Source organism: Alosa alosa, chromosome 24 (assembly GCF_017589495.1).
Source record: "Alosa alosa isolate M-15738 ecotype Scorff River chromosome 24, AALO_Geno_1.1, whole genome shotgun sequence".
Classification (NCBI taxonomy): domain Eukaryota; kingdom Metazoa; phylum Chordata; class Actinopteri; order Clupeiformes; family Clupeidae; genus Alosa; species Alosa alosa.
Window position 1 is genome coordinate 4,617,329 of NC_063212.1, and position 27,812 is coordinate 4,645,140.

Consider the following 27,812-nt stretch of genomic DNA (forward strand, 5'->3'; position numbering starts at 1 on the left):
CTACTTGGTCTCCCTCATCAGGGCTCTGCTGCTAGAGAGAGGTCTGTGGTCAAAGCTGCCAGTTTTGTGAGCAGAGATTGGCTTTTTTCACAAGCTGAATACTCTAGCGTGGATGCTTAAAGGCATCACAGATCGAGCGGTTTCCACGCACCCATCCCTCCATGTTTCTATTTTTTTTCTTTTCTTCTTGGGCTGAGGAGGCGGATGCTTCAAGGACAGCAAACTCTGTCCGCATTCCATATCATCAACACAACATGAGAAAGAGAGAGAGAGAGGGATGAGAGAATGAGAATGGGAGAGAAAGAGTGGCTGTAAAGAGGGCATCCTTTGTTCCCATTGTCTTTGAAACAAGAGAATGATATAAAAAACTGAATACCAAAATGACAAGGACAAAAAAAGGCACATGACAGAAGATGCTTTACTCATTCATGTGATGTCCATACCCATGAAATGTGCTATAATGGCACCAGTCTGGCATTGAGTCTCTTCAAACTGACAGCATATTGCTGTAGACATGCCACATGTTTGCGAACATAGCAGGATGGCACTACAATCAATATAGGATAGCATTCTGAGCAGGATGGCACTGTAATATACAGTAGGATAGCATTCTGAGCAGGATGGCACTGTAATATAGGATAACATTTTGAGGCCAGCCACTACTAGGTGATCCGTACAGGATTAAATCCACCCATTCTCTGAAAAATGAGTAAATACATTGTATTTATTTGTATTTATTTGTGTTATTATTTTAGCCCTGTATTTCCATCTCTCTTCTCTCTCCCTGAAATCATTTCAGCGGGTGCAGCACTAGCAGACAGCTCCTCTCCACTGCAGCCTTGCTTTGAGCTAATGGAGGGGCGAACCAACCAAGTCAGGAAGAACCATTTTCATTTTCATATTTTCACACAAAATAAATAACTTCAATGATCAGTAATCAGCTATTTTTTTCCTTCCCTTTTCCTCTCTCTCTCTCTCTCTCTCTCTCTCTCTCTCTCTCCGTGTGGAAAAAAATTACACAGAGAGCGCCCAACCTGCTATTATCTGTGTACAGCAGAGGCTAGCTTTTCCCCGTGGCTTGTGGTGGATTCACAGGAATTTAATACGGTATCGCCAGCTTCAGATCATTATTATTCTGACCAGATTTTGTAGACTAATCTCTTCCTCGTCCCCCCTAATACAATTAAAGTGCATTGAGTGGCGATTGAAAGCCAATTTGCCATCCCATAGATCAATTTATCCCCCATGAAAGAAAAGCCCCCAGGCCCCCACTAAGCAAGTGAACTAGTGGGGTGTTGGGAAGAAAGGGTGTGTGTGTGTGAGTGCGGTTGATGTGTTTGCTAAAGTAGCCATAGAGCAGCGGGTGGTATTGGATAAACCAGTGCATGACCCACTGCTGGGCGTTCCACTGAATGACCACACAGAAGCTTCCGGAAATATTCAGCCCGGACCACATAAGGATCAGAGAGCCATGCTAAAGCCGCTTTGCGTGGGGGAACGTGCTCGGAGAAAAAGCGCGGCCACAGGAAAAAAGAACAAAAAAAAGAAACGATGAGGCCGAAGCGAGTTGAATCAAACCTCGTTCTGGGTCCCGCACTTGTCCCCCACGCGTGCCTAAATGAATGCTCCATCTTGGATGGGTGGCGAATTGGATTAGAGGGTGGCAGAGACTCATCCGCCTCGGTCTTTCTGTCTGTCAGGCCTTTCACAGGGTGAGGGCCTGGATTGACAAACGATCCTTATGCACAGCATGCACAGCAGCGTGTGTGTGTGTGTGTGTGTGTGTGTGTGTGTGTGTGTGTGTGTGTGTGTGTGTGTGTGTGTGTGATCAGCATTGGTGGCCCTGGCAAGGGGATGACGGGGATTCATCCTTGTAGTGTGTGTTTGTGTGAGAGAAAGACAGGCCAGTGGTCATGGAGGGCTCTAATGTGGCATATTTATGGGGGCAAGTCTGCCCATTAACCTCAAACGGGACAGGGACAAAGTGACGGCCACTGACACACCCTGATCAATCATCCTACAGCACAGGCTGACCGACTAGGGCCCTCTGAAGGGAGCAGAGAAGGAAAAAACAAATAAATGTGAGCCATTTTGTTTTCTTTTTTGGATGGAGGGACTTTTGATTTGATTTTCTCTTTGATTTTCTCACAGAACACTAAGTTCAGTATGAGAACTAACATCCCAGCAGTGGTGCCTTAGAACAGCAGTATCTGAAGGAGTGAGAGGGGCTCAGAAGGACAGGGACGAGAAGACAACAGACTAGAGGAGAGGAGAGGAGAGAGGAAGACTTTCCCTTGATAAGTACCTGAGAGCAGCTGCCACATCCGCGGCGCAAACACATCAATAAATCTCTACGCTAATGCAGAGCCCGAATTTCCTCTCCTCTTCAATATTAATGCTAACAGCGCCTGTGACTGTAGGTGAGTGCTCTCTGCTGTGATGGGCCTGTACTTTGCTGAGCAGTGCTCTGGTGGAACGGATGGGTGGGTAAAGGGGTGATGTGTGGCGAGCTAAGACTGCAGGCCTTATACTCCTGACAACAGAAAGGCTAGTGGCTAGCAGCTAGCTCAGAGGTGAAGCTGTTAGCTCGCTAGTCACCTTTGCCAACTGTGGTTAATTTAAACATTTGAAAGTCGTCAAGCGGCAAAGGCTCACATCAGTAAAAAAAAAAAAACGTCTGAGTGGTGTGAGTAAAAGGCGAGCCTCTCAACGGGAATGTGGAGGCAATTACAGTTGTCCATCTAGCCGACACACCAACGCTGCAGCTTAGCAGGGTTATTTTCCCCTCCTTTGAAAAAGGGGGTCTACAACGACCTCTTGATGGCCAGTAGTGATTAAAGGCTCCAGACTGGAGTGCTTTACGTAATGTGAACATTAAATAAAACAGTGCGGCAGACAAAAGGTTGAAGAGCCGTCGAGTATCTGTAATTTTGTGTAGAGGGAGACACATCTTTTACTTCTTCTTCATCTTCTTCTTCTTTATTTCTGTGCCTGACTTTCTGGGGCATTGTTTTTTTTTTTTTCATTTCGATAACGCAGCAGATTTCAGTATGTCAGCATTTTTTGCTCAAAGTAGCTCTCCATTTTCCCCCTCCATGTTTCCTCCATTACCCATATGCGAAAAATTGTTCTAATGAGCTATCGTTAGCAACCGGGTTTTCATTAATATTTTATCAGCGCCAGCACAACACAAACATGGCAGTTTCACATACCAGCACATAGTTGCACACTCTCTCGTTTCCTCTTATGCTAACATAACAGCTATGTTGCCCGTGATAGATAATTTGAATGTTTCTATATAGGTAGTGCTGGTAGCCTGGTGAAACAAACGGCCATCTTTTTTTTTGTCATCTCATTGTGAGGCTGAGTTTGGGTGCTGTCTAGTGACCGTCACGCCTCCATCTCACAGAGAGAGACGCTGGGGTGGTTCATCAGATAGAGTGTGCAGTCGTTTATCAACCGTCCCTTTAATAATGCCGAGGCTTCTGGGAGTCTTTAATGTGTGCATCCCACAATGCACTTCTCTCTCCCGCCGCTTGTTGGATTAGCCAAGGTCCCCCGGTAATTTGGGAGAACTCTTTCTCTCTCTCAGACTTAGATGCACAAAAGAGCCAAACACACACACACACACACACACACACACTTCAACTTCCTCAGCACTGAGGCACAATATGTGATTTAAAAAAATGCTGATGCCGTTAAAGAAATTAAGTGCTTATTTCCCTAGTGCCTTTTTTCCTCTTTTTTAACAATTCTTCTTCTACCATTCCTGTTTACTGCGGGCCCATTTCTTTCTCCAAATGACTATTCAGAGCAGGTTTTGAGACGCTTTCCTGAAGACTGGCGGGATCGCTTTTGAGTGTATCAAGGGCAAAGACTCCGTAAATCTCTTGTTTACATAGCTTCACAGAGCCTCAGCATCCCATTAAAATCTCTTGTTTACATAGCTTCACAGAGCCTCAGCATCCCATTAAAATCTCTTGTTTACATAGCTTCACAGAGCCTCAGCATCCCATTCAAATCTCTTGTTTACATAGCTTCACAGAGCCTCAGCATCCCATTCAAATCTCTTGTTTACATAGCTTCACAGAGCCTCAGCATCCCATTAAAATCTCTTGTTTACATAGCTTCACAGAGCCTCAGCATCCCATTAAAATCTCTTGTTTACATAGCTTCACAGAGCCTCAGCATCCCATTCAAATCTCTTGTTTACATAGCTTCACAGAGCCTCAGCATCCCATTAAAATCTCTGATCAGAGATGTCACTCACCGATAGCTGGATGGACAGAGAGCGGTGAAAGATAAATGAAACATCACCCCCCCACCCTATCCATCCCTCTCTCCTTTCTCGCCGGTTGATTTTTCCTTGATCTGGGCGTATCCACCGGGCCCTGTTCCCTTCACGGTGATGAGGGTTGTGTTTGGTCTTGCATGAGTGAGTCTGTCGAGAGTTTTTTTTTTCTCTTTTTTATCCCTCCTGGGACGGCCGACACAAGCCTTCACCGAATTCAAACATGGCAGTCGCCAGGAGCGATCTGGACAGGCCAGCCTGAGACGCATGCAAATGCCAGCGGAGCTTCCTGGGGCCCGGAGGCAGTCAGCCTGTCCAAGCCTACACATACACACATACACACACACACACACACACTTGCCACGCAAAGTCAGTGTTTTTCCATTGTGTTGCGGGATAACTTTGCCGTGTCATTTTTGAAACGGCGCTAGTTGAATAATGCATGTCCGGGGAACGGTACATCGTCAGAGCATTCGCATCCCGGAAAGGAAGGAAAGAATAAAGAAGAAGCTTTGTGGCACAGGAATCTACAAGGACATGCCATGTGATGTGAATTATTTTTAATATTATTTTTGTAAGTGTAGCCCTTGGGGGCTTTAGCTAGCTAGCACGCTAGCCCGGCTCATGGCTTCTTCTTTTTTTTCCGATGGAGCTGCGAGCGCTTTCCTGAGCTTGTCGGGGGAGAGCACGCCATCTTTTTATCCACACATTCCCTATGTCCCTGCGGATCCTGTTGGCACTGATATTATTGAGCAGTGTAGAGTCTTATTAAATTCCCAAGCACTTTACTGTTCATCTCTCCCTGTCTCTCTCTCCCTCTCTCTCTCTCTCCCCCCTTGTTTTCTGTCACTCAGTTCCTTCTCTCCTGCAGTTCTGCCCTTGTTCTCCCTCCCTCATCATGCAAAGGAATCTTGGGGAAATATACACCCTATAAGATTTTTATGCTCCTGAAGTATTAAAATACTCTGGTCTGTTTTACCATAATTTATAGGCTTCCCTGTGTGCTCGAGTCTTTTCAAAGATGATGAACTTGTATGGCATTTCCCTTTCTGCTCAGAATAGCACGGTGCATCCATACCTCAAGGAATTGCATGCAGACATAGTTCTGTACAACAAAATTCCTGATATCTGATATGATATACATAAAAAGATTTTGAATAAATTCATGCTATTGGTTGACATTTCCCCACACTGCTGCAAGTAGTCCTGCACATCAGTGGTGGCGCTGTCCATATTTGTGGCACTGTTGATATTCCTAATGAGGATGCATGATCTTGCGTCATAGTGTCTTTCCCCAAACTACAACAAAAGCCAGTCCCCCCCTTCTCTCTTGTCACAGACTGATGGCCATGGGCAGGATGCCTCTGGAGCTATGTGCTTGTGTGCATTCATCAGACGTGATCGGGGCAATTGCTGTTATTTATTAGGCTGATGTGACAGGCGCCTGGTGCTCGGGGCGGGGCATTTGGGACGCCCAATTTACATACGACCTTGCATCACACAATTGTGTGTGAGTGTGAACTTCTGAGTTATAGTTCTGTTGAGTAGTTTTGTAGTTAGACTTGTCAGTATTTGTCCGTTGTAGGAAAAATGACTTTGTGGACATTTTGGCAATGCTGTGCTTGCGCAGGCATTGCCAAGGAGATTAAGACCTGACCGAAAGAGCAAGCAGTACTGTAAACATCCCAAAATCCGAACGCTGACTTTTTGTGAGTGTTCGCGCTTGTGTGTGTTGTGGCCATTGTTTTTGTTTGTTTTGTTGGGATTTTTTTTTTTTTTGAAGGCCGCCCTCTGGGTTTCGGTTTTGTCTGGCGCTTTATTTTTTGTGTGTTGTTGTTGTTGTTAGCCTGTGCCGCTCGCTTGCGTCAACACAGAATGAGTCATCGTCCGGTTCAGGCTGGCACCACGGCGCCCACTGTTACTCTGGTGTCTCTCCCTGGAGGAGCCGGGCGTCTGTAGCCACAGATTAGACTGTGGTGTCTCTCCCCACCTCTTCATCCCCATTGTGCGGGGCAAGAGAATGGGGAGGACGCTGCTGGGTGGGGGTTGGGTAGTGGGGACTCTAATGTCATGAAAGTTTCATGACGAAAAAATCCTGTAGGTGCTGAATCTTTCATGACACACTAGGGCAGGACCTGAGGCTGAACAAAGCCCCCCCCCCAAACACACACACACACACAGATCTTCACACAGGGTGGATGAGCAGCGTGGTCTTTTGTAGCTCTCTCTGCCACTGTCTGTCTTGTCTGTCTGTTTTGCTTTCCTGCTGGCTTTGTCATTTATTTATTTATGTATTTATTTATTTGCTTGCTTTTGTTTATCTGATATATCGCTCCCTCCACATTTCATTTCCTGTCTGCAACTGTCTACTTCTTGCTTCCCTATCACAATCTCCCACCTGTCTGATGTAGCTGGGGCTTTAACACTAGCGGCGCACTGCCCACATCTTTACATACCTCCAGCACCATCCTCATTAAGACTGTGATTACAGGCACAGAACGTATCGCTCGCTTTTGTTAAAGGTGATTGTTTCTTTTCTCTTTCTTCTGCGTCTGTGGTGAAATCGGTCTTTTTTTTCCTCCTCCCCCGCACAGAATTGCACTACTCCCCCTCTTCCTCCATTCCTCCCTCACACCCTGTCTTTTCTTCCCTCTGCCTGCTGCAGCTGATTGATATTTAGACACGATCGTGGGATACTGGAAGGGGGGGGGGGGGGGGCGAGTATGTTTGAGCCTCGACGCTGACGAAAGACTCATCAGCGAATCGGATCAATGTGAATAAATATTTCCCACAAGCCATCAACGCAGGCATCGAGGAAGCACCACAGTGCAGGGAGAAGAGACAGTAAAAAAATCAATCTGAAAGAGGGAGAGCGAGAAAAAGACGGAGAGAGAGAGAGATACAAAGAGAGAGAGAGAGAGAGAGAGAGAAAGAGAGAGGAGAAGATGGTGGAAAACAGGTACGTTAAACTGTCAGGCACATTCAATAACAGACCATGTTTTGAAGCCTCATTGGAAAGCCTTACAGCACCCCACACACTAGCATAGCACCTCACCAGCAGTAAACGGCGTGCGAAACCTTAACACACTCCCCGCTCCCTGTTTGTGGGCTGGGGCGAAGGTTACATAGTTTGAGTTTGGTGCTACTGATGTAATTAAAACCACTCGCGAGGTCTACATCAGTAATCTGGAGTCCAATCTATTCTAATCAAGTCCACTAATGAGGAAGTTAATGAAGGAAACAGTGTACCTGTTTAGGAGAGCCGCCGCCCCAGTGGAGCAGCGCCAGCGTCGGGGCCCTCCGCGTGCTCTTTGAACTCGCCGCCACTCTCTTTGTTGCCGGCTGAGGGAGGGGTAGCCCCTTCTCTAATTGATTAATTATGTTCGGGCGGAGACGAGGAGGAGGGAGATGGGGAAGGTGTGGTAGGGTGGGGTTGCGGGGTGGGGGGTTGGGAGTGCCGATGCCTCACCCCCCAGGGCTTGGAGCTGGTGCGAGACCCTGGCGCAAAAATAAAGAGAGAGGGTTGGGGAGGGAAGGAATGAGCGTGTTGAATAAAGAATGTTCTCGTTGGCCAGCGCTCACTCAGGGTGACAAATCGACCCCTGCTGCTTTAAATAGCGTTCCCCTGCTTCCCCTCCACTCCACATCTCTCGTTCTCTCTCTCTCTCTCTCTCTCTCTCTCTCTCTCTCTCTCTCGCTCTCTTACTCACTCACTCACTCACCAACCCCAGCCCCCTACCACCACCACCACCCCTTTCTTTCACACACACACACACTCTCTCTCTCTGGCTGTCTGTCTGACTGACTGAACTCAGGGGCCTGAGGCTGGGATTTTCTGACTCCCTTTCTCGCCCTCTCGCTCACTCTCTGCCTGTTTGTTCGGTGGACAACCAAAAATGCACCCTGATAAATGTTTAAAGTGGGTAGCGACTCTACCGCTCTATGCTCCACTCCTGCTTATGGTTTTAATGGGCCAGAGAAAGAGAGAGAGAGAGAAAGAGAGAGGGAGGGAGGGAAGGGCAGAGCGAGTGAAAGAGTGCACACTGTCTGTGAGAGATTTTCCCCCCATCTTGAAGTGATGTAGTGTAGAAGGGTTTTCCTGTTACACAGAATGGGTCTGACTTTTAATTTCATTTTACATGCAAAACCTTTCAGAGGGGTAAAAAGTGTTGTTAGCCTGCACAAACAAATGGCACCCGTTCCGCATACAGACACACGCACACATTAAAGGACACACACACTCATACACACAGATTCACAATCAGTTTAACGCTGAGTGTATTGTGACTGTTCCTCTTGCACTCCTGAAGAGATTGATAAAGGAGACGGGTGCAGTCCTATCACACGATGGCAGAGTTCAGGGCTGATTGAGACAGGAGACGGGTGCAGTCCTATCACACGATAGCAGAGTTCAGGGCTGACGTGTGGCCTGCTTATGGAGCTGAGCCTCTGCTTCTGGGACACCACCATGGAAAACCCCTGTTCAAAAGAGCGTGGTGGTGCCACAACTGTGACCACTACACTCAAATTGTGTAATCATCGTTGACATTAATTAAGACAGGACTGTAATATATTTATATGACCTATTTTTCGAATTAAAGTGTGACCTATTTTGCAGATCAGTCACACGTCTGCTTTTGAGTTGGTTAAAGGGAGGGACACTTTACGAAATGTCCACTCAGGGGAGAATGTCCCTACTTGAGACACCATTTGTCCCAAAGGATCATGGGACATTCCACACAAAATTAATTCAATTCTTTCATCAGGGCGCATAATGCATGTGTATTGAGTTATACTGCTCCAGTATCACTTAGAAAAATACCTGTGCTGGTAAATAGCATCTCTTATTTGTTCCATTTAATTAAAATGTGTCCTTGAGGCCTACCTTGATAGAACACCATACCTCTCCCCTCCCCTCCTCTCCCCCTCAAAAAAGAAAACTTCACAAGGTAGAACTTTTTGATTCGTGCACAAGGGCCTCCTTTGTCTGAGGTGCTTTTTTTAACCCGAATCAAATAGCCATGTGTGATGATGATTAGGGTCTCCAAGGATGCCCTCGGCTTTTTTTTTTTTGTCCTCTACTAATTACAAAATGACGTCAGCTCAAGGGTTTTTTTTTTTTTTTTTTGGGTGGTGGGGTAATAGTTAGCTTTTGTGTGAGAGAGGCGAGACCAAATCTATGCAAAGCAGCTTTCGGAGGTCTTATTGCAGGGCGCTGGTATTTGCTGTCACCCGGCAGTCAGTGCGGCACTTACAAAAGTTCACCTGACTTTGATTATGCCCGTGGTCGGGCCGGAGAGATAGCGAGACGGAAGGGGGCGGGAGAGCGATAGAAGAAAAGAGAGAGAGAGAGAGAGAGAAAGAGAGAGAAGTGGAGACAGAGAGGGGAAGACAAAGACAAAGCAGCTTTTTTTTGCCCCCGTCGCAACGCTACTTAATCCAGGTGAACGATGGACCTGCATAATTCACACCTAAGCCTTGTATCAGTTTTTTTCAGCGCCAAAGGACAGGAGCCTGAATCAGAATCAGTCCTTCGCCTCCGATACAACTCCCACACACCCACACACACACACACACACACACACACACACACACACTCAATTGACCCTCCACCTACACTCTCAAAGCCCAACCCCCTCTACCACCGCCTCCAAATCCACTCTCACACCCATTCCCCCGAAAACGTGTCCTTTGCGAGGTCAACTTCATTAGCCTCGCGCCAGTCGCAGAGCATGCTAAGGAATTAAGCCGTGGTCACTCACGTGAACGCAGGCCCAACCCGTCCGGTCGAGAGGCTGGCGGTAGACGAGTCAAGCCTTCCCATGGCCACGCACCATCGCACGAAAATGGGGTGGATTGATGTTCCATGCGTTGTCACTTTGCCCCTGGATGGTGGCGTGGGAGGCTAGTTGGCTGACTGATTGGCAGTGGGATGGGAGGATGGAGGCCGTTTGTACTCCAGCTGTGATTGCAGCAGTCATATCACAGGGATGGGAAGCCATCACAAGCCTGATGATTGGCACGAATGTTGTGTCTTATTTTTGTCCTTCAATGTGTGTGTGTGTGTGTGGGGTTGATCTGTGTGTGAGTGGGTGGATGGGTGAATGTTGGCCTGTGAGGATTGCTTTCTGGCTAATGACCACACGTGAGAGTCGGTACTTGGAGAAGGAATGAGCAGTTGAAAGGACACAGGCATTTGAGGGCCTTCTTTTCTTTCTTCATATCATCTCTCTCTCACTCTGTCTTTCTTGTGCGTGTAAATGCAGCCATCTGCTTGAAAATAAAGGCAGGAATGAAATTCTAGCTTGGGTTGAGGTTCTGCAATTCTCCCCACACGTCGTCTACTTCAAAGCCACATAGTCGTCGCTCGTATACATTTGACGTGCAGATATCGCTATATAGACCCCTCTCTTTTCTTCTCCTCTCTTTTCTTCTCCTCTGTCTGTCTCCATTCTGTCGCCTCAAGCATTCCTTTTCCCTTGCTCCCCCATCACAAATGGAGCCGAGCCTTGGAAAAACCAGCAGGTTTTTCAGGGGCCGGATTTAATTGAAATTGTATTTTGACAAACAAGCATTTAATGGTGTAAAATAGGCCATTGTGCAAGTGCGTCTGGAAGCCGGCGATAAGGCAGGCGGTGCTGGAGCAATGAGGCTCGCCATAAAGACCGGCGGAGAATTTAGAGAAATAACAACCCGGCAGAAAAAATACACAAACATACGCACTCACACACACACACATACACACTCACACACACACACACACATACATTTACAATTTAAGCCATCTCTCTATGACTCTTACCTCGTACTCTTCTATCGGTTCACAAACCTAGCTAAAGCCCTACCATTTTCTACACACTCGTCTATCTATTGTTTGCCTGTGTGTGTGTCTGTCCCCTTCCCCAATGCATCTTGCCTGTGTTGTGCTGTGTTTGATTCTTCTCTCTCTTTATCCCGGATGGTGGGAGAGCTGTGCATGATTTTTGTCATGGTTTTGACACACTTATCTCATGTACTCTGTGGCGATTGCATTGGCAGTTCTCACAGCATCCATAATCCACATCTCTTTCAATGCTCAAACGGAGGCACCCAGCTTAAGACTTGGATGAAGAAGAGAGAGAGAGAGAGAGAGAGAGATATGAAAAAGGAAAAAGCCAACAACAGTGGATTAAATTGTCCGTCGAGAGTGGAGGGGACAGGGTTCATGCAGCAAACTCTAAAAAAGCATCTGTCTTGGCAAGCACATTTTCAGACTGCACCGGACAAGTTAGCATTGACGTAACCACAGGCAGATGACCCGTAGGTGTTTAAATCTTTAAACACGTTGTCCGTAAGTATAGAACAGTTTTATAAAAAGCTATTTCTACCAACCCCCCTCCACACACACACACACAGACACACACAACCACATGGTACACCCCTGCGAAATAAATAAATAGTTCTGATCTGGTACTGTTCAATGCAGTGCCTCTGGGTCGCAGCTGTAATCCACAGACCCCCTGCCTCCACCCCCACACTCCCTCCCCTCCTCCCCCCACGCCTGAGACTAGCGGGAGGAGGCAGCGACATCCTTACATCCTTACATCCTTACATCCTTCATTTCTGCTCCTCTCCATTTGATGACAGCTATCAGATTGTGAGTTCAGACAGCTCAGCATGGTGCCTCTGATTCCCTCTACTCTTGTGTGCGTATGTGTGTGTGTGAGTGTGTGTGTGTGTGTGTGTGTGTGTGTGTGTGTGTGTGTGTGTGTGTGTGTGTGTGTGTGTGTATAATACACATGTGTTTGCGTATGTGGGTGAATGCTGGTGGGTATGTGTGTCTGTGCGTGTGTAGGTGCTGGAGAAGTGAGTGCAAATTCGGTATTTATGGAACCTCCTGATGACTACTGATGAGAGCAAGAGTGCGCAAAAGAAGTGAGAGTCACATTAGGTAATTGGCGGTGAGATCGTCACTGGAATGAAATTATGCTAGTTAATCTCCGCTCAATTAATCAGCGATGGAGTACTCCTACTGTAGACTAATTATTTTGCCCTGTGTCAAGCTAAGTCCTAAAGAGTGTGAGAGGGGGAGAAAAAGATGTACCATATACTACGCTCTGCTCAAATAGACTTAGACTTACACCAACTCTGAAACAAACTTCTTAGCTGAGGAAATCTGTTCATTTCATTTATTCTATAAGAACATTTCATTTACTTACTTTTCATTTACTATTTATTAGTTTTTTCTTCACGTATTCATGTTTATTTCTTTAGTTACTTTTCTCATAAATAAATAAATAAAGCAATCTGTTCCTCACCTCACGTCTCATCTACAGAATCACAGTTGAAGGAGACGGAGAGTGAGTGAGTGAGTGAGTGAGGGAGGGAGGGAAGGAGGGAGAGAGAGATGGAGCCATCTGGTCAATCTTTCGCTGGCGTGTTCTGACAAAACGCCTTGCGAAAAGAGAGGGATGGTGTAGTAGTGTTTAGGTGTAGAGTTATGAGATGGGGGGGTCAACCCCACCTCTATATGCACTCAGCTCCACCTATCATGTGCCCCCACCTTCAGCAAACATATTCCGACATGACATGACACACACACACATACACACACACACACACACACACACTCCCAGAGCACTCCACCAGCTGCCCGTCTCAGATGCAGGGGAGCATAAACAACAGGGAGTCGGGTGCGTGTCCGTGCTGTTGTGCAGCGTCGCTCTGCTGTCATGGTTCACTGAAGCAGCAGCAGCAGCAGTGGCAGTAGTAGCGGTAGCGACCTCGGTGCTAACAGCCGCGCAGGAACATATGCAGCTGGCCAGAGTGCTCAAGCAAACCAGGTCAAGCAGCACGATGGGCATCTTGGAATTGAACCAGTCAACCCCACACCCCCACCCGTTCCCCCATCCAGCCCCAACTGCCACCAGTCTCCTCACCCACCTCTTCCTCCTTCACATGCCCTCCTTCTCTCAGAATCAAAATGCTAACACAGTTATTACAGAAAGCTAACACATCTAGCAGGCGTAGAACTACAGAACGGTAGTGCAGTTATCATCCCCAGCTAGCAGTAGCAGGTAGTATGCATGGTAGGTAGTCATGCATTGGTTTTAGCAGCTTGTGGTAGCTCCAGTGGGTGGTTATCTAGTGTCTGCGGTGCAGTCTGTTCCCTCAAACATGAGTGGGGTATTTACTGGGGAGCTGGTGGCTTTGCTGTGTGTGCATGCGGTGTGCTGGATGGTGCTCAGGTAATGCTAATTGGGATCAGGTTGACATGCTGGGCTGGATGGTACCCTTGATGGTGGATCATCCTGCTGCAAGCTGGGACTTCAATTGCATTTGTAAGAAAGAGATGGTGTTGGCTTTGCATTACTTTATGAAAAGGATTATTCAGACTGTATTAAGGCTCCATAGCCTAAAGCCTGTGTATGAAGTTTTTCATTTTATTCTATCTTCATTTGTCTTGTTCATTTGCATTGTTACTCTATATCCTGCTTTTTTCCCCTCCAAAGTGTCCAGTCCACTTCTGCCTTGTTGGAGCTCTCCCTTCTCACTTTCTCTATAATTTTGAAGGCCAAAGCGTTTCTGACAAGCTGGTTAGCAAGATAAATGTTATTTCTCTTGGCTCCATTTTAAGCAGTCCTCTTGACGCAAGCTCTGCATTGTCAACACATTGCGCTTCATTCATCTGAGATATTACGCGCACACAGGAATTTATCTAAAAAAAAATAAATTAAAAAAAGGAATTTCTTCTAACGATCAGACAGTGCAGCCAATTAAGAGTTTTGGAACGAAATAAGGCAGCACAAGGGGGGAAAAAATTAAAATTACGTTTTCTCCTTCACTTGTGGGAGGAGAGCTGCTTTTTGTCCGTCCATTTTCAACTTCGCCAGACAAATTTGCATCTTGAATTTAAAACATGTGAAAATTCCCCTGTGAATTACCCACCGCCCCCACACCTAGTCTCGAGAAGATAATGACATCTTTAGAGTGTGTTTTTAGACTTTTTAAGAGGATGCCTGTGACACAGGCCCAGATTCGATTAAGCAGGACAAAGAGGCTTTGGAGCCAGCTCAGACATCAGCCTCTCTGAACACAGTGTCTGTTTTACATGGGGAGATTCCCAAGTATGATTGGATATCAGTAACCCTGAGTGAAGTCTTCTATTTGTGTTTATTTGCAAGGGTGGATTTGATGATAAATACAGTTTTGTGTGTGTGTGTGTGTGTGTGTGTGTGTGTGTGTGTGTGTGTGTGTGTGTGTGTGTGTGTGTGTGTGTGTGTGTCTGTGTCTGTGTGTGTGTTCATCACCTTGTCTATAAGGCTGCAGTTGGCAGCCATGTTGAAGTACATTTGTCCTCTCTGCTGCCAGAGCATTCTGTATTCTCAGCACTTTCTGTCTGCCTGAGCCACACACACACACACACACACACACACACAGAGTGAGCAGTGAGGTCAGGGCAGCTCACTCACTCAGCGGGTCTCTGTTGGGTCTGACTCTCCTGACCACGGAGGAGAAGCCAGAGCAAGGATCTCCATTCACTGGCCCCCACCAGAGACTGCAGACCTCAGCAGCACTGCAGCACAACACTGCACCCCACACGTCTGGTCAGTCTACCCTTTACATTATTAGATAGATAGATAGATAGATAGATAGATACTTTATTGATCCCCAGGGGAAATTCAAGGTCTCAGCAGCATACATACAACACAAACACATTCTTTAACAGCAGAAAGAGTAATTAAAGTATATAATATAAAAACACAACTAAGCAGTAAGGACAGTAGAAGATAAAGAATATGCTAAATATACTAAAATACAAATTATACTAACTTACACTTAATACAATATATAAAAAAATACTAAAATACAAATTACAAAAATACAAATTATACTAACTAACACTTAATCTAAATCAATTCTAAAAACAGTATCCACATAGTGGTGATTAATCAATCAGAGGCGCTTGCAATGACTGAGGCAGGGACTGAGCCTGTGATTCTCCAGTTCAGCTCCCACTACAGAGCCAGCTTTCCTTACCAGCCTGTCAATTCGCCCCACATCCTTCTTCCTTGTGCTTCCTCCCCAGCATACTACTGCATAGAAGAGGACGCTGGCAACAACAGACTGGTAGAACATCCTGAGGAGCTTACTGCACACATTGAAGGACCGCAGCCTCCTCAGGAAGTACAGCCTGCTCTGCCCTTTCTTGTAGAGTGCATCAGTGTTGGCTGACCAGTCTAGTTTATTGTCCAGGTGGAGACCCAGATACTTGTAGGTGCTAACCACCTCCACATTGACCCCATCAATGTGGACTGGTAGCAGAGTGGGCTTAGACCTGCGGAAATCCACCACCATCTCCTTGGTCTTTGAAGTGTTAAGTTGAAGATGATTGAGTTTGCACCATTGCACAAAGTCCTCCACCAGGCTCCTGTACTCCTCCTCCTGCCCGTTCCTGATACACCCCACAATTGCAGTATCATCAGAAAACTTCTGCATGTGGCATGACTCTGTGTTGTAGCAGAAGTCAGATGTGTACAGGGTGAACAGGACTGGAGAGAGCACAGTTCCCTGTGGCGCTCCGGTGCTGCAGATCACAGTGTCAGAGAGACAGTTCTTCAGTCTGATGAACTGTGGTCGCTCGGTCAGGTAATCTGTAATCCAGGTTACCAGGTGAGCGTCCACACCCATCTGCAAGAGCTTGTCTCCCAATCTGAGGGGCTGGATGGTGTTAAAAGCACTTTAGAAATCAAAGAACATGATTCTCACAGCACTTTTCCCCTTGTCCAGGTGGGAATGTGTCCTGTGTAGAAAATAAGTGATGGCATCGTCCACGCCCACTTTCTCCTGGTAAGCAAACTGTAACGGGTCTAGTGCATGGCGTACCTGGGGTCTGAGCATGTCCAATGACCAAGACCAAGACCAATCGCTCCATTGTCTTCATCACATGTGATGTAAGAGCGACAGGTCTGTAGTCATTAAGCTCACTAGGGTGTGGCTTCTTAGGGACAGTGTTGGAACTTGTCCAAGGCGTAGGCTCAAATTGAAGATGTGCTTCAGTGGCTCCCCCAGTTCAGCAGCACAGGCCTTGAGTAGCCTTGGACACAGTCTGTCAGGCCCAGCTGCTTTATTGCTGCGCAATTTCTTAAGTTGGACTGTCACTTGATCTGTTGTAATGGTGAGGGGTGTAAGGGGGGGGAGGGGGAGGGGTGCATCTGGGATCTGTGTGTCTGATGGCTGTTGACTGAGGTCGTTGTCACCTCATTGTTCGTGATCGCCATGTGGGGGAGGGGTGCAATATCCAGTGATGGTGGGGGTACGATAGCCTGTGATGATGGAGGTGAGTGTTGAGCTGGTATTGAGGGGGTGTGGGGGTGGGGGCTGGGGGATGGTGGACAGACCACTGCCATTGGAGCTGGAGCAAGGCAGTCAAACCTGTTGTAGAAGTGGTTCAACTTGTTCGCCCTGTCCAGGTCCCCCTCAACAGAGCTGCTGTTCTTCTTCAGGCCAGTGATAACCTTCATGCAGTCCCATGTCTCCTTCAAGTTGTTTTCCTGCAGCTTCTGTTCCACCTTCTTTCTGTAATCCTCCTTAGCTTCCTTCAGCTTGAATTTGAGTTCCCCTTGCACGCGCCTCAGATCTGCCATGTCCCCCTCTCTGAACGCCATCTTTTTCCTGTTAAGAAGGGTCTTGACATTGCTGGTTATCCAAGGCTTGTTGTTGGGAAAGCAGCATACAGTTCTGGTGGGAACAACAATGTCCATGCAGAAGTTCAGGTAGTCAGTTGTGCACTGTGTGACCTCCTCTAAGTTCTCTCCATTCTGTAACACACTCCAGTCAGTACACTCAAAGCAGTCTCTCAGAGCCTCATCCACTTCGGGTGTCCACTTCCTGAAGGTGCGTGTGGCAACTGGTAGCCTCTGTACTTTGGGCTTGTACATTGGCTGGAGATGAATGAGGTTGTGGTCTGACTTTCCCAGTGGGGGGAGGGGGTTTGCACTGTATGCATCCCTCACGTTTGCATACATGAGGTCTATTGTCCTGTTTTTCCTTGTAGGGCAGTCAACATACTGGTAAAAAATTGTGAGTGTGGAATCCAGTGTTATGTGATTGAAGTCGCCAGAGATCACAAAAAAGGCGTCAGTGTGTTGGGTTTGAAGCCTTGCGATTGTGGAGTGGATGACGTCATACGCTGTATCCGGGAGAGCTCGAGGTGGAACGTAAACACAGACAGCAATTGCATGCGAGAACTCCCTCGGCATGTAGTACGGACGGAGACTAACCGCTAATAACTCCACATCCTTACAGCATACAGTCTCCTTTACTGTTACATGTCCGGGATTGCACCATCTTAGGCCTGTGTGAGAGTGTCTGTGTGTGTGTGTGAAAGTGTGTGTGAGAGTGTCTGTGTGTGTGTGTGAGAGTGTCTGTGTGTGTGTGTGTGTGTGTCTGGGGCTAAGAGTCAAAACGTGCTGAAAGACAGGCCATGTATGTATGTGGGTGTTTGTACATGTGTGTTATGGAAAAAGCACTTTGCATAAACACACACAGACACACACACACACACACACACGCACACACAAATCTCAGTCAGTGTCTCGGTCAGTCGATTTGACGTGGGCATTGTGCGGAGGCAAGCCACCATGACCCGTCAGCTGAGGCCAGTGGCCCACATACAGCCATGCCGAGGAATCACCCAGCATCCAACAGCAGTGGGGAGCCGAGGCCAAACAAAGAACAGACTCTGGCGCTTACATAATGCGCTCGGAGAGCCGCAGTGAGAGACGTCCTTTCTGTTCAGCACTCCCCCCAACCTCACCACTCAACCCCTCTCTCTTTTACAATCCCTCCATCTATCCATCCATCCGTCCATCGGAGAGAGAAAGAGAGAGGGAGGAAAAGGAAGTGAGAAGGGGAGGAGGAGGGTTAAAAAGTGTGGCACGCATAGTGATGGCTGATGGGGTTTTTTTTTTATCTGAGCTTATTCAAAAGAACTGGCTAAGGAAATGCCCGGCATTATGCGTCCGGCCCGTTGGCTGGAGAGCTGCTATGTGGAGTGACAGTCTGCACGTCCCGCACTGCCCCAAGCTTTTCCGGGACCTCTTGCCACCAACCCCAATACACACACACACACACACACACACACACACACACACACACACAGAACAGCCAACTGCCATCTACTCACCATAGACCACTGCCCTGGGGTGCTACAGGGGGGCATGGAGAATACCTTAATGTGGACTTTCTGGAACGTTCCCCTTTGTGTGCTGTCACACCATGGTGAGATTCACTTGAATAGAACAGGAAAAGGGCCAAAACAGAAGTTGAGCTTAGGAGAAGCTGTGTTTAGTTAGCTGTTTACTATATATTTCATGTTTTGCATTCATAGCAGGCCAGCTGCCACTCCACAAACCAGCTTTCTTGGCTCCTCTTACCTTGCCATGCCAGGCAAGCATGCAATGCTTCAAGCTCTGCAGTTGTTGTCCGTTTGAGCATGAAGTCGATTTCCTCAGCCAGCCAAAGGTCAAAGCACTGGGAAAGCAGCTAGTTTATAATTTGATTACGCTAGTTTCATTGACTGCAGACTGCGGAGAACCCCCCCCCGCCCGCTCTTACTTAATGTACATTTCCACTTGCTCCACTGAGTGAGCTGCGAGGCAAGCCATCTAAATGAATGAGCCTATTTGAAACAATGCTCTTAAGTGGGAGAGTGGAGACAGCATGGAAAGAAAAAGATCTACCCTTTTACTGGCCTTTCTCTGAGGTCTGGTAACAGCTAATAGCTCACAATAGTGTAGCTGGTGAGACATAAAAAAAAGGAAAAAAGGTGGCAGGCTGTTAAGATGCTAATAAACAAAAAAAAATCATTCAAAACATTCGACAAACGTCATTTCGTCCAAAACATCAAGGACCAGGCGCGCTAAGCTCAGTAATTTTTGCAACGTCAGAACCGCAGCGGAAGTAAGAGTTAGCATGGCACGGCAAGTTCCCACTAATATCCCTCAATATGTTTAGTGGCGGAATTTGCTTTGAGGTAGCGGAGTAGAAGGTCAGTGTTATTTAAGTAGGTTAAATGCCTGCGAGTCGATGAATATCCCTGGGGGGAGCGGATCGCTGCTTTCGATATGGTTGAGAGGAAATAAAGTTTAAAGGGAAAAAAAGGTCATTCAGCCAGTCTCTATTTCAGGTCCAGCCGAGGTTCAATTTATTTTCTCCATTTGAAACCCAGCCGCTTAAATCAATTTACCACTTTGGTGAGAGTTAATGAGTGAGTAAGTGTATGCATATATATATATACACACACACACATACACATATGTGATTTTTTATTTTATTTAAGTCTCTATGAAGTATGGTACTTTTTTTTTGCCACTAAAAAAAAACCTAGCTATCAAAAAGAAGCTCACATGAAACGATACCCAGGCAGCACAGGCTTGCAAACAGTCAATAAAGTGTGTGAAAATCCATGGACACACACACACATACACACACACACACACACAAAGGTGCACTCAAAGGCATACACAGACACACACACTGACACACAAACAAGCAGACTGTTCTCCTTTTGTTGTTTTGTACCTGGGAAGAAGCAGTTGTCAGGGCAGGCATTGTGAATGGCAGTGGAGAGATGAAAGGTGCATGTGTGTGTGTGTGTGTGTGTGTGTGTGTGTGGATGAGTGGCCCCATGGGGGCTGGCGGAGAGCCTTGACAGGCCTCTCAGCATCGCTCCGTGAAGCCGGTCAGGGGGAATGATTGACCCGCTACGGCTATCGGACAAACTCCCGAGTCCGAGTCGGCGTGAGAGACGGGCGGGCGAACGAGCAAGAGAGAGAGAGAGAGAGAGAGAGAGAGAGAGACAGAGGGAGAGAGGGAGAGAAAGCAAGGCCAAGGCCCCCCAGAGGCCTCGCTAGATACTCAGCCCAACACCTGTGATGGCTTCATCTCCGGGTCGGCCCTGAGAGGAGTGAGTGGGCAAAACGCCGCTTAGGCTGAGTGTATGTGTGGCGGGTTGGCGAGGTGCGTGTGCTTGACAGATATCTGATTGTTATAACACACCCCCTGCAACTGTCGACTGTCATCTATGAGGAGAAAAAACATAGAGAAGAAAGGGGGAATAAAGTTGACATCTCCTTCCCTTTTTGTCAGCTGCACCCTGATGCAACAAAGCCAAAACACACTCTTAATTTCACTCAACTGGAGTAGATGTGAAGCCTCTTGCCTGTCATATCAATATTGTCATGTTTTTTATGTTTAGCATCAGTCATAATAGCCTTACATGAGTTCATAAGCAGCATGCAGGTTTATCTAATGTTTTGTTTTCATATGGCTACTCTAACTCTTGATTACTTCCTCTGCTCCTAGTCATGTGTTTGTCATTATGTGTTGCAAAATGCCTCTGCTGGCTCTGCTGTCTGTCTAATGCTTCTGTGTGGCGTGCTCTACCTTGCAGTAGCTTCATTCTGCTAATGGCATATTACACTGCTTCCGTACATCATCACCCTAAAATCAGAAATGAGCATTTTTTTCTCGCAACCAAAGAGCATTGTAGTTCAACACGGAGCCGACTGTGCTATCTCCTTATTGTAGCAGTGCCCTGGGACAACACGAGCCCTGTGGCTACAGCGTCGGCGGTACCATCAGTTGTCTCTGTTTGCTCTGCGTGTTGCTAGTGTAAGGGGCAAAAAAGCAAAAAAGCAAAAGCCCCGTTTGCACTGGACTGCCTTGCTACACCAAAGTAGAATGACGTGGCGATGTCAAAGTTCATTCTTCGTTAGATACCCTAAGAATATTTGCGTGGGTATTTTGATATGATTTATTCCAGAGTGTGACTAAGTGTCTTTCGTTTCGATCTGTCCTTTTTCCTTTAAAACCAGTATTTTCTTTTGAAATTTGTCTTTGCTTATATATGTATGTTGGAAAGCAGTATCATGTCAAAACATCTCTGCACATCACACATAGTTCATCTGTACAGTTGTCATCACTGAGGTTTTATATATTATACATACAAATGCACACACGCACATACACACTCACCCACACACACACAGATCTCTTACGTAGTCCATACATAGCAAAAAACAGTTCCATTGTCAATCAAACAAAACAGTGATTTCTATTCTATTCTTTTTTTGCAGGAGAAAAAGAACATTAAAAGTAAGCCCTGATTAAAACTGGTTATTCTGTTTATGGAAAGGCAGCATGCTTCACTCACCCTCTCTCACCCTCTCTCTCTCTCTCTCTCTCTCTCTCTCTCTCTCTCTCTCTCTCTCTCTCCACCATTTATTGTTGCTCTCTTTCTCTTGCTTGTGCCATGTCACACATCCTCTCTACCATAGACTAGATGCCTGGTGGGGGCCAGTCAGGCGGGTAGTGGTGGGATTGCTGGGTCTGGTTTGTCTGCTTCCATTTGGTCTTGTTTCCTTTTTGTTTTTGTTTTTGTTGTTTTTGTATTGACTGCACTAACAGTAGCAGAGAGGTTATGGTCATTGCACCCCCCTCCCCCCCTTTGTGCCGCCGTGCGCTCCGTTGGCCTTTCGTGGGACGCCAGTCTGCTTTCATACAGCCGCTTAGTTGGAGGCGGCAGGGGGTTTTGGGGATGGTTTTTTTCTCCTGTTATATCCATGTCTTACTATAGGCCAGGGCTAAAGTGTATGTATGAAAAACAAATAATATGATTTGTTTTGTTGTCTGTTTTTTTTTTTAAACAGACGTCATTAATGTCTGATATTGAACAAACCTAGCAACAAGACAATTTTCAACAACAACAACAAAAATATATTAAAATGAACGCTAACATGCAAGCATCATTTTTGTACCTGTTGTTGTAATCAGTGGTAATAGTAACATTTCAAAAAGGGAACTCTCTCTGTTAACTCGCATTAAGCTATGAGAAGAATTGAAAGCCAGATTCAGAAAGAAGTAAAACTCTTTCATATGCTGTAAAGCAGGGTGACAAGGTGATTGCTCAGACTGACACCAGAAGAGAATTGAATGCATCTGCCAAGGTGACACAAAAATAATATTCTTATACGGGATTGATGCACAAATTAGACGATACACATGTACCATAAATAATAAGATATTAATGAACTGTATGTTGGTTATCTTTAGAAATTCAGCGTAGGATACCTTATAAAGGCACACACATTACAAGGACTTTACAAGAAAGCACAATTAGATAATTCCAACACCAACACCACACACACACACACACACACACACACACACACTCTCTTGCCCCCACAGTTTGAAGCATGCTTTTTATCAATGACTCACATCACTGTTATTCATTTAAAGTTGTATTGTTTATTTTGTTTTGAATGTATTCACTTTAAGTTACGCTCATGTGGTATGGGTTGAGCATGAAGCCTTCAGGATGCTGCAAAATATTACAGGTGCGATGTAATATTTGGCTCTCATTGCAGATTGAAACCATGGTAACAAAGCAACACTTAGGATGCTCTGCAATGCTCTTCCAGAACTGTTGCGTTGTTGGCCTCCTTAGAGGTGCATTTCATTAATCAAGGAAGCAACCTCGCTTCAATAACCGAGTCTCTTGCTTCATTCTCATGAAACACATACCACATGCAGAATGAGTTTTCTATTACTATTTCTTTGGAGGAAACCGAGCACTTTTATTAATGGCTTTTTTTTCTCTTTTTTCCTTTCTCTCTCTCTCTCTCTCTCTCTCTCTCTCTCTGTCTTTGCCACAGACACTCGGCCCCTGCCTGACGTAGCCATGACCGGCAAGTGCACGCGCGAATGTGACGAGTACGGCCACTCGGACGCTTGCTGGATGCCCGTGCGCACGTCGCCTGAGCGCCGGCCCAAGCAGCCGCAGGTCGCCAGCAGCCAGCAGCCCCCCAAGCTTTCAACCTTCATGACCTCCGGCGGCGGTGGGGCCTCGGGTGAGCAGGCGGCCAATTCGGACTCGCCGCTGGCGGTGGCCAATGGCGACGCGGCGGCGACGGGGGCAGTGGGAGTGCACCACCACCTGCTCGGCGACCGCAACCGCAACCTGCTCAACAAGAAGATGTCTGCCTCGTCCTCATCCTACGACGCCTTCGCCACCGCCAGCTACGCCGCCAGCGCACCCGACGACCCCAGCCGCCCCCCCGAGGACATCCCACTGGCCCAGACGGGCGACTACAAGCCCACCACCTGCGGCACACTCACCCGCCGAGAGGTCTACCTGTGACCGCCGCACCAGCCGCCAATCGCCAATCAAAACTAAGAAGAAACATACAAACAAAAAAACGCAAAGAATTGTATCAGTAACACCCGTCCTACCATCAACACTAAAATCTAACACACACACACACACACACACACACACACACACACACAAAACCACCCTCTTGAGACTCTCGTTTTAGAGCCCAAAATGGACTTCCTCCTTCCCACAAGAGGAAAAAAAACACGACTGCCGTGCTCAAAGGACAAGAGAAATAAACGATACCCTTTGGTTGATTCTCTTGAGGATCGTTCTCACCAAAACCTTTACTCTTTCTTTCGCTTATTTTAACTATCTGCTTAACGAACGACTAACTCATACTTTTAAAATCAAGACAAGTTGATGAGTAGGACAAAAGGGTGACTAGCGAGGAGGCAAAGAAGGGGGAAAGGGCGGGGTTGATGGCAAGCCAATTGGATGTTTTGCTGCTGGCGATTTCGGGCCTCTCGAACTATTCTTTAGCTGACTGATTACCCCACCCATTGTATAATGTCGACTGTATCATCGTAACGTGCATGCATAACCAAGCCCCTTGGAGACATGGACTACTGGCGCTAAACGAAGGTCCTACCTGCTATCTTTCTAGATCGCTTTTTTTCTACAACTCTATACTGGCATGAGGAGAGACTCTGACCAAGGTACTTCTTGTACTTCATGGTACTGATGTTCATGGACGGATGGGCAAAGCTTGTTCAAGGATCTGCCCATATCACCATGGTATGCAACCATCATCAACGAGGCTCGAACCAATCAAACTGAGTCAGCATTGTAACAGTAGACCAAAAATAGACTGCAGGAAAAAAATCCAAATTTACAGAAACCTGAAGGAAGAGGAACAAAGCAAATGGGAAAGCAAGGATATTCCCATAGCAACAAGCGATCTCAAAGACGCTCATATGTCTGTTTTTTTTTTTTAATTTGATTTTATTGCTTCTTTTTTTTCACCTGTCATGGCAACCAAGTTTGAGGATTACTCTTGTGTTGTGTTTTTTTTAATAACGAGAATCTGGGCCGCAAAATCTAACACTACGCCTGTGGATGCCTGTTGAAAAATTGTTAGTCCACGACGTGCGCTGTAAACTGTGAACTCACGCGCAAACTTGTGTGCTCTCTTTCTCACGCCAACCACTTGCGCACGCGCACACACACTCTGAGACATGTGTTTGTGTGTGTGTGCTTACACTCTGTACATAAATATAGTGTACACATAATGGACACATGCTTTAAATCGATATCCCAACTTCACACTCACTCTCCTGCCCCCTCACCCCTCTCACTCCCTCCTTCCCTGTCCAGTCTCTTTCTCTTTCCTTGGTAATCTCCGAGAGTTAGCCGAAAATAACCCAAGGGGACCTTATTTAACCAAGACCAGTCGTGTGGTTGCTAGTCTTTGCCTGAACGCTGTGAATATGTGTCAATGTGGTTGTGAATATCACATCTGGAGAAAAACAAGACAATTACTTACTCCTTCAAAATTTCAATTAAACATACTTTTGTTTTGGTCAGACATTTTAGTGATGACCCCTGCAAGATGTCTAGCAGGAACAATTGCCCAAAACACCTGACCACACTACAAGAATATGTTCATATATGTGGGCTAGTCTTTAACAAACAACAGGTGAAGGCAAACAATGTTCAAGGGAATCCTTGGCTAGCAACGTCAAGGTAGTGAGCAGCATACATACATACAAACATACATACACCCCGCATCCGCCCACTAGACCAATCAGCTACTTCAAGTTGTACGCACACACATACACATTTTTACACACACACACACACACAGTATCTCACACTGACAGTACAAACATGCACTTTTTTACACACACACACACACAGTATCTCACACTGACAGTACAAACATGCACTTATGAAGAAGTGTGCTGGCATTTCTGAAGGTCATAGGACATGTATTTGGCTAATAACAAGAGAGCTAGCTCAGTGACTCAGTGGAGAGGCGTGTGCCTGTGCACGTGACCAGGCCACTCTGTAGAGGACGTCTGGTGCAGTGGGCTTCATGGCTGATACCAAAGTGCTGGTAGAAGCCCACTGATGCTGAGGAGGAGAGTGACCAGTATCTCCCGAGCCTTTTCAAGAGACAACGACTAACATCCATGGAATAAATGTTTATTTCGCTCTAGCTTTGCATTGCTTACGAAAAATGCTGTGCTTTTTTAAATGTCTTTGAGGTACTGGCAGTCATGTTCTTTGATGGTGATTGAGTCACTGAAGCTAATAGATAATGTCAGACACACACACACACACACACACACACACACACATACATTTATACGTAAGCACATGCATGCCAAAACACACACACACACAGACATGTACACAAGCAAAGCTCTTATGTCCCCTTTCTATTGTAGGTGATGTTAACTAATCGCCTACATAAAAACAGATTTAAAAACAGTAGAAGTCACGCAACACTGAGTGAGAGAAACCAGGACATGCAGCAGCAGCAGCAGCCCTTTTTGCTTTTGTACTTTAGAGAACGTGTTTTGGGTTAATCAGTGCTGCTTTTTGGGCAGTCGGGTCTGTAGTCTGTAAGTACTACTCGTCGTTAAAAAGAAGTGCTCCTATGCTTATAAACTGTATACAGATATGTACTTTTTATTGCACGTTTAAAGGGAAACTTACTTCACTTACTGAGAAGGAGAGAAACAAATACAAAAAAATGCATAAAAAAAGAAAATGTACAAAAATAATACTCTGTGAAGATGAGGGTCCATCGTGTTGCTTGCTTTTGTTATACCCGGACAGACATTAGCCATGTAGTAGGACTTAGTATCTCAGTCTGAGAAAGCTGGATGATATATACATGGGGTTCATCAACTTCGTTTCTTTGTATTGAGCTATTTTTTGACTATGTTATTATATCCAAATGTTTGTCATTTTGTTTCCGAGCCCTGTTTTTTCCACTTCAAACGGCTGTTGATTTTTAAAACTTTTGTTGTCATTGTTGTTCATGCTATTACCTTGTCTTTCATTTCAAAGAGTGCACACTTTTGGCTTGATCATCCATCCAGAGAAGTGATTCCTGACAAAGTTTTTTTTTTGTTTGCTTGTTTTCTCCTTCATCTGGTTTTGTACCTATCAGTGTTGCATTTGTTTCATTTTTTTTAATTATTACTATTCTTTGGTAGACTGTGACAATGATAATGGTAATCTTTGCTAATTTCGTTGTCTTTGCTTCTCGTTTTGTTCTCTGTTTTCGGCATCACTTTGTATATTTAGAGAAAAGAAACAGGAAAATCAAAACAAATATAGAGTGAATGCAAAATATGCAATTGTGCCTTTTTATACCAATGGGTATGATTTAATTGTTGGTTCTGAATGGTATGAAACCAGTTATATTGAAATGCTTTTTTAGATGTTCTGGATCAGATATACTTGGATGATATCTATGTGAGAGGTTGAAATTTGATGCCCTCTATCTTGAGTTGTCTTAACATGGGATCAATCCACTGTCACAAGTGTCTGTGCGATCGCTGCAACCATGAGGTCGTGGATGAACCTCGTTATGATGTGAAAGACTGTCCCAAGATCAAACCTTTAATCTAGTCCAGGCAATTGGATGAACATATCGTCTTTGTGTCGCTCCAGTGCAACAAGTTGTTGTGCGCATGGAGGGTGGTGACCTCTAACATTTCACAGGAGAGAAGCATTTGGGGGGACGATGGAGCTCGTGGTGGCTCTGTGGGCTGCAAAGGAGGGATGCTGACAGAGCAGACACCTTAGGGGGGGAGATAACACCTTTGAAGAGACAGAGAGAGAGAGAGAGACTCATTGACACAATACAAAGAAAAAAATGTTTCAGTCATAGCTCAGTAATGTTGGATTCAGTCAAGTAGACACTACCCAACTGGTACTTCGAGTTGAAGAAGAGAGTGAGATACAGAGAGATAGACAGACTTGCAAGAGGCAAAAAGAGTGATGGGGGGAGAAAGCAAGAGAGACAGAGAAGGAGAGAGAGAGATAAAGATGCTGCTGTCATTTCAATGCTCTCATAAAATATACAGCAGGGTCACAGGTATGTCAGGTAGTTGGCATCTGGGTGTCAAGAGCGGGCCTTAATCACTTGGGCTCTGGTCTGCCTCTCTCCCCCTAACCCAAAGGTGTCTGCTCTTTCTCAGCATCCGACTTTCACATTCACAAATCAGATGTGTCATTTTAAAACCCATGATAAACAATTCTATGAAAAATAAAATACAAAAAAGAATAAATAAATCAAACACTTGGATGTTGATGTAGAAACCGAGGAGCAGTTTGTCATTGTTTATTATAAGTCACTATGCA

At 46.0% G+C, this 27,812-nt stretch overlaps 1 protein-coding gene across 2 annotated transcripts in view; it reads left to right on the forward strand.

The window, feature by feature from the left end:
* The window catches only part of pcdh7b (protocadherin 7b), a 146,225-nt gene extending 120,906 nt beyond the window's left edge, over nt 1-25,319 (forward strand). The window contains exons 2-3 of one of the 2 annotated variants that reach the window (XM_048236111.1): nt 21,412-21,430; nt 22,990-25,319. In XM_048236111.1, coding sequence (XP_048092068.1) covers nt 21,412-21,430; nt 22,990-23,474 — 504 coding nt within the window. In that variant the 3' untranslated portion in view covers nt 23,475-25,319. The remainder of the gene's footprint in view (nt 1-21,411; nt 21,431-22,989) is intronic. The other variant, XM_048236112.1, reaches the window with a different exon arrangement.
* Nucleotides 25,320-27,812: the final 2,493 nt, after the last annotated feature.